The sequence below is a fragment of the Rana temporaria genome, chromosome 12, assembly GCF_905171775.1.
Source record: "Rana temporaria chromosome 12, aRanTem1.1, whole genome shotgun sequence".
NCBI classification, from domain to species: Eukaryota; Metazoa; Chordata; class Amphibia; order Anura; family Ranidae; genus Rana; species Rana temporaria.
In genome coordinates this window covers 22,043,263-22,058,444 of record NC_053500.1, presented here as the reverse complement: position 1 = coordinate 22,058,444, position 15,182 = coordinate 22,043,263, and the positions used below count along the sequence as shown (strand labels likewise).

The 15,182-nt window shown below is 41.2% G+C and overlaps 1 protein-coding gene and 1 long non-coding RNA gene across 4 annotated transcripts in view; one reads left to right on the top strand and one right to left on the bottom strand.

Moving 5' to 3' along the window:
- LOC120919217 overlaps positions 1-15,182 on the bottom strand; it is a 200,794-nt gene that overhangs the window by 34,190 nt on the left and 151,422 nt on the right. The window lies entirely within an intron of this gene.
- LOC120919216 (cadherin-like protein 26) overlaps positions 1-15,182 on the top strand; it is a 106,461-nt gene that overhangs the window by 64,937 nt on the left and 26,342 nt on the right. The window contains exons 9-12 of the mRNA XM_040331270.1: positions 1,849-2,162; positions 6,972-7,114; positions 8,198-8,428; positions 12,385-12,606. Of these exons, the coding sequence (XP_040187204.1) occupies positions 1,849-2,162; positions 6,972-7,114; positions 8,198-8,428; positions 12,385-12,606 (910 nt within the window). The remainder of the gene's footprint in view (positions 1-1,848; positions 2,163-6,971; positions 7,115-8,197; positions 8,429-12,384; positions 12,607-15,182) is intronic.

The following is a 15,182-nucleotide window of genomic DNA, read 5'->3' as shown; positions in this document are numbered from 1 at the left end:
GGGTATTCCGACCGTGTGTATGCCCCATCTGAGTTTTTCCATCGGAAAAACAGTTGTCATCTTGCTCCTCAACCCAGTCTGCCCCTGAATGACACACAAAACTGCTGGAAAAAAAATCTTGGGGATCAATTTACCATGCCTCTGAAAGTTCCGCCTGCATCCATTGGACCCAGCGGAACCCATGGTAGGGCCCCGATTAGAACACCTTTTACCTTTTTTATTGCTGTCTGTGTCCTGGATAAGGGGAATCATCCTCTATGTGTTCTGTGACCATTGTCACCAAGACAGAAACTATGGGAAATATAAAGACATTGGCCCGGATTCACAAAGCACTTGCGCTGACGTATCTCAAGATACGCTGCGTAAGTGCAAATATGCGCCGACGTATCTGTGCGCCGGACCCACAAACTAAGATACGCCTAAAAATAGGCTTCATCCAGCCGACGTAACTTGCATATGCCGGCGTCGCGTGGGCGCATATTTAGGCTGGACGCATGGTGGCGCTCCCATTGATCAGCCATTCAAATATGCAAATGAGGAAAATACGGCGATTCAGGAACGTAAGTGCGCCTGACGCAGGCTACGACTGATGCGCGCAAGTTGTACGTCCGGCGTAAAGTTAAGCCCCATAAAGGATGTGTAACCCAGCAGCAGACATGCAAAGGTCTGCACCAAGGAATACAAGCCGGCGTATTTTACGTAGTTTACACTGAACATGAGTCTGGCTGTGCGTAGGATACGTTCATGGCGTAGGCAGTGATCCGGCGTATCTTAGGCAGTTGTTCCGACGTGGTTGTGAGCATGCACAGGGGGATGCGTCCACGGCACGATGCATGCGCAGTTCGTTAAACGTACTTGTCTGGCGCTCGGACCATCATTTGCATGGGGTCACGCCTCATTTGCATGGCTCACGCCCACTTCCACCTACGCCGACTTATGCCTTTGAAACCCAGCGCAGTTTTGGCAGCATTGGCTTTGTGAATTCCATGCTTGCCTTTCTGCGCTGCGTCGGCGTAGCGTATATTATTTGCGCTACAGCGGCATAATGTGCGCCCGCTCTGTGAATCCGGGCCTATAAATATATACAGGTTTTTGGGTTCATTTGAGTCGTAAATAGAGAAGAGGAATAAAAAAACATTAAAAAAATAGAAAAAATGTAAGAGCCCTCCTTTTACTTTAATGTTGAATTGGCTGCAATCGTTTTTTAAAGTGTCAGCTATTTACAATTACTAAACAGCATGTATGAAGGACTCTGCACAGCTGCCTACTGCATACAGGCATACCCCACTTTTAAATACACAATGGGGTTTATTTACTAAAGCTGGAAAGTGCAAAATCAGGCTCACTTCTACATAGAAACTAATGAGCTTCTAATTACAGATTGTTCAATTAAGCCTGGTAATACAACTTGGAAGCTGATTGGTTTCTATGCAGAAGTGAGACTGATTTTGCCCTGTCCAGCCAATCAAAGCTGTCTGAAGACCTAAACTGTGAGACACCATCATTGTTCAGCAAATATTTTTCCACCCAGCTACATAGATTTGGGTTTTTGATTGTCGACCATCAGTCGATTCTGCCAAAATTCAAGCCTTGTATGGTTAGCTTTAGGCATCAGTAACTGTCAGAATATTGTTGTCCAAAGCTGCCAGTCAACATAAAATATATTTTATTGTCCTAAATGCACTCAACTCAATTCTGTCTGGTTGCTTTACTTGATAAAAGAAAAAAAAAGAAACGCATCCAATTCTTATACTGTGTGAACCCAGCAATTCAGCACTTTTCCTCAGAACTTTAGAAATATCACCATATAATATATAAAACATTAAAGCCCATTTTCTTTATTGACAGCCCTTGGATTATGAAGAAAGAACCAAAGACATCCTTTCCATAGCAGTTTCAAACGAGGAGCCATTGTATAGCTGCAAAGTCAAGCAGAAGCCTAGAAAAGGCCTGTGGGAGATAGAAATGGACAAGGGTCGGACAGGACAGTCAGCGGCGCAGACTGGTTCAATAAATGTAGATATCCAGGATGTGAATGATGCTCCAGTGTTTAAGCCACAGACAATCCTAGTCAGTCTGGTAGAGCATTCTATTACACCAGGCACTACACTGACAACAGTGGAAGCCAAGGACCCGGACATAGTAGCAACAAATAAAATCAAGTAAGTAAAAAAGTGGGGGAAAAAAATGTACTTCTAAAAAAAAGGCATATTGTAGTTTTTCTCAGAGGTCTATTACCATGTGCACACCACCGAGAGTGTAAGGTTGTGTATACAAATCAACTGTCCACAACTGCAATAATCCCACATTACACAATCCTTCTCAGCCCTCTTTCTATAACAGCCTTTCAACCTAGGTGCCCAGGGCACTCAAGGTACAGTACCTGGAATTCCTTGGCAAAATGCCTGAAAATTGCATACAAGCCAGCGGGTGGATCAAGCCTGTCTTTCAGTTACACAAAATCACAGGTATTCATTGTGCACCATTACAACCTTCCAGCCACCGGCATCATTACAACCAATGATGTCATCTGTTGGTAGAAGGACGTCAGGAGCCCAAACATTCAATGATTCTTTTGTAACAAAAAAGGTCACTCTGCAAGCTGTTCTAGGCACTAGAACATTTATAATAGACACAATGTATGCCTCCAAAGCAAACAAAGTATGATTAGTTTTACTAAGAATACTAAGCATTCTTTTTATTCTATAAAATTACCTCTTTAAAATGACACTATAATTGTTGTTTCTAGTAGAAAAAATTGTTATTTTGCAAATTTTTTTATGCGACACTGAAAAAACCAACAAAAAAAAAACACAACAGCGATGAATACAAAATAAAAAAATAAAAAATTAGGAGCAAAAAAAAGTGCAGAAAAAAAAGAACAACTAAGGGGAGGAATGATTTAATTAGGGCTAATAAGCGTTAATTGGAAATACATTTGGTTACAAATATGAATTAGTTGACTTAATTAATGTTTCTTCAAGTGATGTCTTATACAGATCAAAAGTTACACCTTTGATCTACCTGTGAATGAAACCGTAAACAGTGTGTAACAAATTGTTTGACTGATTTACTCAACACTTGCAGACTATTTCCAAATTTTCTTTCTACACCTGTATTTTGACAAGCACTCCTGCTATGTAATTTGTAGCAATTCACAGATGTAATTTTGACAGCTGGTATTTGCCAGTGGAGCAGCGGCAAGGGGGACATGTTTAGGATGTAGGACATTTTTATTATTATTTTTTTAGAAAGTGAGCTCTATGTGTAAGGTCCTGAATTGGTTAAAGAGGTATGCAAGCCTACCAACCTTTGGCAGGAGTTCCTGCGAAGTTACACAGCACTGTCCTCTGTCTTCAAAGTGAATGAAGAATCTGCTGATGTCAGCAACTACAAAGCAAAGCTGGAGAAAACCATATGACACCTAGTAGGGATGCACTGATACCAAGCATTTGCATAAGTATCGGTACTCCTGTAAATGCTCCCGATACCGAAACCGATACTTTTGATGATAACAAATTACGACCACTGGAGGTGCTCACAGGGCTGGAGGAGATCTAGAGGTGGTCTGCCCCTAAGCTGACATCACTTCCGCCCTATACCCATGGGGTCCCAGGACTTCTACTCCAGCAGCCGTGATTTGCCATCATTAGCGGAACCAGGACAACTCTGAAGATTTCGCATTTGGCCAGATATGTACTGTGAGATCCAGCACTTTTAATAAACTGGCCACTAGATGGCACTTTTCCCTTTCTACACACATGAGCAGTGGGGGAAATTGCATGCGATTATCTTTTGACAATTTTTTTGTATTGACGCAAATCGCACTGCAAAGTATTGGTAATCAGTATGGGCGAGTATTTGACCTAAAGTGTCGGTACTCGTACTCACCGAAAAAAAAACAGTATCGGTGCAACCCCAACACCTAGATCCTAAGACAAGACATCTTTGTCATAGGACTTTTAGGCTGGGTTCACACCATTGCGAAATGGATGCAGAATACATGCATCCAATTCACAATAGCAGAAGATTTTGACTGGCTCTCTATGGAGCCTGTTTACATATCGCTGCAGCGGGTCCAGTGTGCTTTTCACAAAAATTAGTTTCTTTTGGTCTGTTTCAGGTCCAAATTCAGCCCACAATTTGGGCTGAAATCAGACCTAAAAACAATGAACCAGCACACACTGGACCCCTGCTGTGAGGTCATATGTGAACCGAGCCTCAAAGTGGACCTGAATTGTGAAAGCCCGGTACGTCTGATCTAACACAGCAGATATGCAGCTATTAGTTTACAGAATAGGAGCACATAGCCACAGGAAATGCATTAATATTATTCAGGGGGAATTCAAGACAAACAAATACATTTGTCTGGTTAGGTCAGGGATGCCCAACCAGTGGCCCGGCGGCCACATGTGGCCCACAGAGCCCTCTGATGTGGCCCGCGACATCCTGCTCTGGGATGGAATAGAATAGAATAGAATACTGTTATTAAAGGGGTTATAAAGGTAAATTTTTTATTTTCTAAATAGGTTCCTTTAAGCTAGTGCATTGTTGGTTCACTAACATTTTCCTTCGATTTCCCTTCAAAAAGTTATTTTTTCTTTGTCTGAATTTCTCACTTCCTGTTCCTCCTCAGTACGCTGTTCTGGCTGACTAACCCCCAGCCAGATGATGGGGGCAAGCTTACTGAGGAGAAACATGGAGTGAGAAATTCAGACAAAGAAAACAAAGAAAAACAACTTTTTGAAGGGAAATCGAAGGAAGATTTTAGTGAACCAACAATGTACTAGCTTAACCCCCCTGACGGTAAACCCGAGCGTGACTCGGGGTTGGTTTTCAATGCTAAAATCGGTATCCCCGAGTCACGCTCGGGGTGGACGTGCAGCGCCGCGGCTTACCTTTCGCTGGATCCACAGGCAAGTTACTCACCTTGTCCCTGGATCCAGCGATGCCACCCCGCTGTGTGAGCGAGCGGGACCTCCTCGCTCGATTCACAGTCCCCGTGTGCCGCCGATCTCCGTTCCCTGCGACGTTACGACGCACGGGAGCGGAGAACGGCGCCAAATTCAAAAAAGTAAACAAACACTTTACATACAGTATACTGTAATCTTATAGATTACAGTACTGTATGTAAAAAATACACACCCCCCTTGTCCCTAGTGGTCTGCCCAGTGTCCTGCATGTACTTTTATAAAAATAAAAAATGTAATTTCTGCCTAAAAACTGTAGATTGTCCAAAAGTGTCCCTTTATGTCAAAAATGGTTTTAGATCAGCTAGAAAACAGCGATAATAAATTATAATCACTTGCAGAAATGTGCGATAGCGATTTGTGGGGAAATTCGTCATAAAAAAATAAAAATAATGACAGCGACAATTCTGCAACTGAGCAAATTTCAGTGATTTTGAGTTGATTACATTATTGAATAATTTTTATTATAATTATATTATTATTTGTTATAATTATTTATAATTATTTATTATATTATAATTTATAATTTTGTTTTAAAAAAAAAATCATACCCGGGATGCCTACAAGACTCTTGCTTGGTCAGATTTAAGTGAGTTATTTCTAAAAATTACAGGCCTACAGTATAAAACGCCAAATTTCCTTGCAAAATAAATGTACCGCTTTTAGTACGTAATTCCAGACAGAATCATACCGCCAGGGAGGTTAAAGGAACCTATTTAGAAAATAAAAAAAACAAACCTTTACAACCCCTTTAAAGGCAAGTTTATTACTAAAATTACAGTGTATAGATGGGTATATCTGTTCTGCAGTGGGCTGCTTTCTAACTGATCCGCAGGTGCAGAGCAGTGCACCTGCAAGTTACGTGCACCGAGCCATGGACTTTTACTACCTGCGAATTTGGTATGCTTTATCAAAGTGCACCAGACCTATAGGATATAATAGACCTCTATGGCAGCTTACCGCAGTGCGGGTAACAAACAGTGCATCAGTGTGACCTTTCACATGGTGAGTCTGACCCAATCAAACCCTCGATTCACGTCTAAGGAGTGGCAGATATAAATTGGGTAGAGTGGGCAGCCATCCACCTGCTCCACTCATTGTGCCCCACGACCGGTTACCAAGTCGCTTAAGTGGCCCTCACTCTTCAAAAGGTTGGGCATTGGGCACCCCTGGGTTAGGTACAGTTAACATTTGTAGATGTTCCCTCTGGGGAAGTAAATCTTGACTTTTTGGGGTTGAGTTATTAAAGACAAATAGACTTCAGTTTGCAAGGGAATATTCTCCAGAAGTTAATAAATGAGTTAAATCTCTGCTGACTTCCATCATCCAATCACATGCATGGAAAAGTGCATTTCTTTTTCGTTTTCCTTGCACAAAATATTCTTTGTAAAGTAAAACTGCACCACATTCACTAGGCTCTGTAGAAGACCTATTTGCAAAGTAAACAGCCTATTTGCCTTTAGTAAATCAACCCCTTTGAGTTCAGGTCCACTTTAAGTACTTTTTATCACTCAGTCTATTTACCATCCCTATTACACCCCTGGTTAGTGTGGATCTTAAAAAGTTAGGTTAAGATCTGCTTTAATTTGTAATAAGAACACAGCCTGCAACAATCTGTTAGAAAGACTGTTGTTGATTCAATTAAAAAAATAGTCTGAGCGTAGTATACGACAGCTGAATGGCCAATGGACTTCAAAAAGCACAGCCAATGTAATGAACTTATTTTATTGTTGTCAATAGCCCACTCTATGATAAAATGTCTGGTTTCTGTATTCAATACATATTTGTTCAACCCTGAGATATAGCAGAGGAGAAATTCATTTTAACAGTCTACAGGATAGAAAAAAAATAAAAAATTGTGAAAGAAACCTCATCTTCAGTAATGACCTGATCTTGTAAAGTATGCCCTGTTTTGTTTCTATACAGTAAAAACAGCACTGTGACCTAGCAGGTTTGCACAACCTGCCTGAAATAACTCATAATGTTCTACTCATTTCTAAGGTATCGTTTACTAAATGACACTGGAGACTGGCTGTCTATTAACGAAGACACTGGCGTTATCACAACTAAGAAAGAACTGGACCGGGAGTCACACCATGTAATCAAGAGCAAATATATTGTGAAAGTTCTGGCTGTGGATGATGGTGAGTTTGCATAAAAGGTCAATTTCATCTTGAGGCACTGCAATTCAATTTACTGAAACTATAAAATCATCTATTTTAACCAGATGATTAAAGCCGATTGGTGGATTTGTCTGCACTCAGCAAGTGCAGACAAATCCCACAGCAAGTGCAGTAACCTATTGCAACTAATCAGAATTTCGCTTTCATTATCTTGATGCAGATTAAGTTGCATCATGACTGTTTACCATGGTTATTACACATTTTTCAATGGATTTGGCAGTGCCTTATTAATTAAGCTAGTCAATGTGTGACCCGCCCCCCCCACCCCAAAAAAAGGGGGGGGGTCACCAGTAGGTTGATAAAATGCACATCAAAGAGGGAAGCATTTTGGCTAAGTGGTTATCACTATTTCATTGCAGTACTAAAATCTGGAATTCAGTTCCCAGCAAGGCCAGCTGAGGGTCCCCTGTGTTTGTTTGGATATCCTCTAAGTCAGTGGTCTCCAAGCTGTTGCCTTTTGCTTGGCCATTATTCCTACCACCGACACCAAAAATGGGGCACCATTCCCTATACAGTCCATAGAAGACTATGGCAAAGCTCGCTTAAAACTCCACTGAAGCCCCACCAAAGGCTCATCGAAGCCCATCTAAGCTCCACCAAAGCCTCATTGAAGCCCCACCGAAGCCTTATGGAAGCGCCAAGCAAAAGCAAGGTGTAAACAGGACTGTAAGCTAACCATTGTATTTAGTGACAGGAGCTTTGACTGGCGTTCAGAGAGCTTTAACAAAGCGTGTCGAAAAAGCCATGTTTTGAAGCAGGTGTAAACTAGCCCTATCAGTCACAAAGCCTTCCAGAATGTCAAAGCATTTTGTGGGGAGCAAGTATAGAAGTATGGAAAAAATAAACAAAAAAAAAAAGACAACTTACCTTTGATAACTATTATTACCAAATAATTGGTTTACTTTTATCAACACATGTCTTTTTCACAGTTTCTTTATTAATTTAATGTGGTCAGTTTAGATGCATATTGGACTTTTAGATATTTATTTTCTAACTATAGAATCTTTAAAGATCTTTTAAATATGTATTTCCTTCTGTGCCTAGGGGTCCCCCCAATGACAGGTACAGCAACTCTGCTTATAAACCTGAAGGACATTAATGACAATTCCCCGAATCTAGAAAGTGCGTACCTAACAACATGTGAGAATGAAGAGGAGGCTTTTCTTTTAACACCCATCATTGACAAGGACTTGGAACCCTATTCCGGCCCATTCTATGTTAATGTGTTGGACAAAGACCATGACAAGAAGCCACTCAAACTGATAAACTACGATGGTAAGAACAGAATATGCAGCTGTATAAGTTAATATCACACCAGTTTACCAATGACAAACCATAGTCTACCACCGGAAATCAAGGAGAGCACGGGTCTCGAAAAACGAAACATTTTGGGTTAATGTGGCATTGTTGTCCTTCAATTGCAACTAAAGCAAAACAAATTATTTTGCTTGTTGGGAAGTCTTAGAACCCCTTGTAAGCTTTTATTGCCATCTGTGTCCCCCCTGGGGTGATTCACCCTTTTAGTGGTCTGACCATTGTCACTGCACAGAAAGGTAAATGTGTAAGCCTAATTTTATTTGCCACCAGAAGGAAAATAGAGGGGGGGGGGGAATCATTCAATTGGGGCACACATTCCTGTGTATTGAAGAGTGGATTTCCTCTCACTTCCCTTTACTTTTTGGGAAAGAGCAACGGGAGTACTCCAAAATGGAGCACACACCAAAATAAAATGTTTGGGTTTAGTTTGCTTAAATGTAGTTTTAAAAGGCCTTTCCGATTTTCACATGCTTGCTGTCATATGTTCCATTTTGTCACATGCACAATCTTTGCTTTGAAAATAGCATTAACTGGATGACAAAGGATGCCCAGAGCGATTCAGGTTATGTAGATAGAGAGTTCAATATAAGCTGCCTGCCTTAAGGCTCAGTTTGTCTGAACAGGGCCATATGGCAGAAGCCGGTTCTCACTTGTTCGGGCGCGAGTGTAATTTAAACCTCAAGCTATTGAGCACTCCAATACTATACTTGTTTTTAGCCCATAATAACAAAAATACATATAAAAAAAATATATACCCCACTATATACCCCATATAAATAAAAATATATACCCCACTAAAATAAACATTCATTACATTCCAACAGTCAAAACCGCATTTTAAACGTCTGTCAGCAAGTCATTGGATGGGTCACTGGATGGCAAGGGCTACTGCATTTATGATATAGATTTTCAGCCAGTGATTCCCTTTGCTGTAATCTAGTGGCTATAGAGCTGCTGGATTATTTTTACAGGCGGCAGAGTCTCCCTCCCCTGCCTTTACCAATCAACTTGATCGATAGACTTCCGTACAACCAGCCTGTAGGGTGTGATCGCCACTGGCAGCAATCATTGTATTCTGATGGCGGGGAAACCTTCCGCTGTCAGAATTAAATAGCACAGTGGGAGAGATTCCCCCATCAGCACTGAAAGCACCGGTGATTGAAGGAAAGAAAATTGCATAATCTATGGCTTGTTTATTCACTGCCCTGTTATCTCTTGTCTAGACTAATGCAAATCTCTGATCATTGGCCTACTTTTACACAGCATTTTACACAGTTCAATGCGGGAACCCCATAATGGATTTGCAGGGTTTCTCGCATGTCAACCAAGCCTTACAGAGTTTTCTCAGTTGCCGATCAGACATTAACCTTCATGTTTTAAACTCAACGCCTATGTTGTTTTTTCATTATATATCTCTGCAACAGTTTTGAATATTATACCCAAATGTGATGCAGGAATTTGTATTGTTTTGCTGGGTTCACACTATTGCGAATTGGACTGAATGGGATGCAGCTTTTGCCACATACAATTTGAATAGCAGGAGATCGTGACTGGCTCTCTATGGAGCCGGCTCACACATCTCCACAGCGGCTCCGGAGCGAATTGTGTGTCTTTTGGTCGGGTGGGCGCAGAGCGCCATCTCCCTGAAATGAGTTTTTGCAGGTTGGGATGTCTGCAACCTGCCTGCCTGTCTTCTACTGTCTGTATTTAAGAAATCCCTGAAATCTTATCTTATCATAAAAGCCTACTTGAAAACTGTACTTTTAATATCCTTTTGATCACTTCCTTTTTACTTGCCCTTTCCTTTGGATGGTAAGCTCAAACAGGGCCCTACGGAATAGTACTAAAATGTACCGTCTCTCTTTATTTACACTGGGAAAATTGTTAGAGCTATACAAATATTTAATGGTTTACAAGTCAGTTTGCATAAGCATATGTGTCTCTAAGAAACAACAAAATTGTGACCTGAAAGAATTACAGCAATTCATTTCTTCTGACATGCCTGACACATCGCAGGGTGTCCTCGACCCTCCCCATAAGTGACCTGTCACATTATTGGAGCTAATAAACAGCAGGATACTGGCTAACCTGAAGATCAGGTTGTTGGAAGAATGAGACGCACATACAAACTCTACGTTATACCCCGCAGGCAGGCAACATTGTGAGGCCCACGCTGGGGAAACATTCACTGACATGAACAAGGGGAGTCTGTTTACCACTCTTCCCTATTGCTGCTATATTAGTTTCTCAATAACAAGCCACAGAACTCTTCATTCCTTACCTAACTTTAAGCTGAAACTACAAGTTCTACAAAATGACTGTTTTACCAGTTTTCAGAGAACATAATTTAGCTTATTTGAAACTTGGTTCTTTAAATGTTAAATATTGATATATAAACTACAAAGAAATCTATACATGCGTACAAGGAGCATAGCTACCTGCACTTCCAACACTTTCTTTCTCCCATATGCTGGTCATCCAGCTTAGGAAGATTGGTGCGGGCAGTCCTGGTAGCACTGAAACTATTGGTCGGGCCAGAATATTGAAACTGGCAATTGGAGAGGCAACATGGACTTTCAATGGTACAGCGTAGACTTGCACGGTTATAATACAAAAGTATACATTTATTGTACAGAACATAATCATTAAAAACATAGAAAAATATACATTATACAAAAAATGCTGTTTAAAAGAGAAGCACTCTATTCTATGAAACAATCTGGAAAAAAGATGTGAAAGTTTTCCGCACAGGATTCCAATTGCAAACTCTACATGTTTTGCGGTGACTCACTTCTTCAGGAGTATACTTTCAGAAAATATTGAATCGAAAAATATATACATATACAAATATAAACATATTTATATAATAGACTACACAGGACGGAGGAAAATCCTGTGTAGCCTGATATTATATAACTATGTTTATGATGTGTAGCCTGATATTATATAACTATGTTTATGATGGCTTATGATTGTATATGTTTTCTTTTTAGATTCAAATTCTCTGAAAGTATACTCCTGAAGAAGCGGGTCACAGCGAAACATGTAGTGTTTGCAACTGGAATACTGTTCCTGTGAAATCAGTGTGAAAAACTTTCACATCTCTTTTTTCCAGATTGTTTCAGAGAATAGGGTGCTTCTCTTTTGAGCAGCATTTTTTGTACAGTGTATATATGTATATTTTTCTATGTTTTTAATGATTATGTTCTGTGCAATAAATGTATTCTTTTGTATTATAACTGTGTACTGTACCATGAAAGTCCATATTAGGACAAAGGTACTATCAATTTTTAATTTAGTAGCATTCCATATTTTCTGGGTCAGAATATTGCTTACACCTCTTACTGCAAAATCGAGCCCCCCCCGCACCCCCATTAATAGCTTTGAGTCTTGGGGATCAGCAGCACTAAGATAGTCAGACGGGGGCATTTACTTGAATGGGTCGCATTTAGCGTGAGGTAGCGGTCACCAAGTGTGACATAAGTTATAAATCCTGTTGTGGCCACAAATCAGAGCATTGCATCCGTGGCTTATGTACATCCCCTGGCTGCTGTCTTTTGTGGCTAAAGAAGAGTAGTTGGGGAAGCGGTGGGGGCATTAAAAACCTGGCTCAACCACATGGTTTCAACCCCCCCCCCCCCGCCCGTTCGCGACTGCAGTTATAAAAGTACCCTTACACTGGATTCACACTGATGCGATGTGGGAACCAGCACGATTACAGCGCCAATTCCAGCATCGCTCCTCTCCTGCAGGCAGTTCACACTGCCTTGTGAGAACTGCTACGAGTGTCTTAAAGTTAATAATGTAGATATTTGCCAGCACACCATGGAACCATTTGTGGGGTGTTGTGGACCCATTCAAAAAGGGTCAGTACTGATTTTCTTTTTTTTTTACTTTCCTTGTTTACGTTTTAGATGATATAATCAAAGTTAAGAAGGAGAAAGATGCGTACCAAGGAAATCACACTTTACACCTTGAGATCTATGACCTGCAAGGAAAAGTCTCCCACCAGAACCTGACAGTGTATGTGTGTGACTGCTTAGGTGGCGATGCCTGCGTTGAAAAAATGCAAGCCCCTCCGACTCTTAGTGGGGGAGCAATCGCACTGTTACTACTGGCTCCTATATTATTTCTTTGTAAGTATTTTATTTTTTTTGGTATTGTTTTAAATGGACAGTTAATTTTTAAACTGCTAACAAATATTCTAAACAGAGGTTAATGGAAACTGGTTTTGTAAAAGGAAAGAAAAGATGTGCATTATCTTTACAGCCAGTTTAAAATCATTTTATTATTTCAAGACTTATCTGACAGTAGAAAGATTTTATTTGGATCTAGAGATTCCTTTGTGCAGACATTTACACTTTATTCGATTTATCACTTATGGTCATGAATTAAAAAATAGATATAAATAATGTCTTATATAAAAAAAAAAAAAAAAGGGACAATGTCCTTTGAGTGCAGTTAGTATGTAAACCCAAACCATGAATCTTTGTTACTCCTTTAACCCTCCTGACGGTATCCCCGAGTGTGACTCGGGGTTGATTTTTCTACCAAAATCGGTAACCCCGAGTCACGCTCGGGGTAGATATGTAGAGCCTGCAGCGCGCGCTGGCTTACCTTCTCCTGGATCCAGCGATGTCACCGCGCTGTGTGAGCGAGCGGGACCTCGCTCGATTCACACAGCGTCCTCCTGTGCCGTCGATCTCCGTTCCCTGCGACGTTACGACGCACGGGAGCGGAGATCGGCGCCAAATTCAAAAAAGTAAACAAACACTATACATACAGTATATTGTAATCTTATAGATTACAGTACTGTATGTAAAAAAAACACACACCCCTTGTCCCTAGTGGTCTGCCCAGTGTCCTACATGTCATTTTATATAATAAAAACCTTTCTTTCTGCCTGAAAACTGTAGATTGTCCATAGCAACCAAAAGTGTCTTTTTATGTCAAAAATGGTTTTAGATCAGCTAGAAAACAGCGATAATAAATTATAATCTTGCAGAATTGTGCGATAGCGATTTGCGGGGAAATTCGTCATAAAAAAAAAATAATAAATGACAGCAACAATTCTGCAACTGAGCAAATTTCAGTGATTTTGAGTTGATTACATTATTGAATAATTTTTATTTTAATTATATTATTACTTGCTATAATTATTTATAATTATTTATTATATTATAATTTAAAATTTTGTTTTTAAAAAAATGTCATACCCGGGATGCCTATTAGGCCGGGTACTCACGACCAAACATGTATGGTGAAAGCGGTCCGTCTGACCGTTTTCACCATACATGTCTGCCAGAGGGCTTCTGTACGATGGTTGTACACACCATCGTACAGAAGTCCGCGCGTAAACAATACGCGGGGCGTGTCCGCGGTGTCGCCGCGTCGATGACGCGGTGTCGCCGCGACAATGACGCGGCGACGTGGGCGGCCCGCCTTTAAAATGCTTCCACGCATGCGTCGAAGTCATTCGACGCATGCGAGGGACGGCGGGCGCCTGGACATGTACGGTAGGTCTGTACTGACGACCGTACATGTCCGAGCGGGCAGAATTCCAGCGGACTGTTTTAAAACAAGTCCAGGAATATTTGTCTGCTGGGAAAAGGCCCGGCGGGCAAATGTTTGCTGGAATTCGGCCCGCTCGCGCCCACACACGACCAAACATGTCTGCTGAAACTGGCCTGCGGGCCAGTTTCAGCAGACATGTTTGCTCGTGAGTATGGGGCCTTAGATTCTTGTTTGGCCAGATTTAAGTGAGTTATTCCTAAAAATCACAGGCCTACAGTATAAAACACCAAATTTCCTTGCAAATAATTGTACTGCTTTCAGCATGTTTTTTCAGAAAGAATCATACCGCCAGGGAGGTTAATCTGTTGAATATACAACTGAAAGGGTTTTCCAAGTATCTGTTAGATAAGTGCAAAGATGCCTGATAATCCTGCCAGAAATCTAGTAAGCTGATAACTTTCTGTATTCATTGTTCTTGTGGACTGTTATCAATTCCTACTAGGGTGACAAAGCTGCTCGTACGTAGATACATTAACCACTTAAGGACCCCTTAACGCCGATATACGTCGGCAGAATGGCACAGGCACGTACAGGTATGTCGCCTTTAAGAGCCCAGCCGTGGGTCGCTGGCGCACGCACGCGACCTGGTCCAAAGCTCCGTGACCGCGCCCGCGGGACCCGCGGACCCGATCACCGCCGGTGTCCTGCGATCGGTCACAGGAGCTGAAGAACGGGGAGAGGTAAGTGTAAACACACCTTCCCCGTTCTTCACTGTGGCAATGTCAGTGATCGTCTGTTCCCTGATATAGGGAACAGACGATCACTGACGTCACACATCCAGCCCCGCCCCCCTACAGTTAGAAACACACATGAGGTCACACTTAACACCTTCAGCGCCCCCTAGTGGTTAACTCCTAAACGGCAATTATCATTTTCACAGTAATCAGTGCATTTTTATAGCACTTTTCGCTGTGAAAATGACAATGGTACCAAAAATGTGTCAAAATTGTCCGTTGTGTCCGCCATAATATCGCAGTCACGAAAAAAACAAATCGCTGATCGCCGCCATTAGTAGTAAATTTAAAAAAAACTATCCCCTATGCCATAAAACTATCCCCTATTTTGTAAATGCTATAAACTTTGTGCAAACCAATCGATAAACACTTATTGCAATTTTTTTTTTTACCAAAAATGGGTA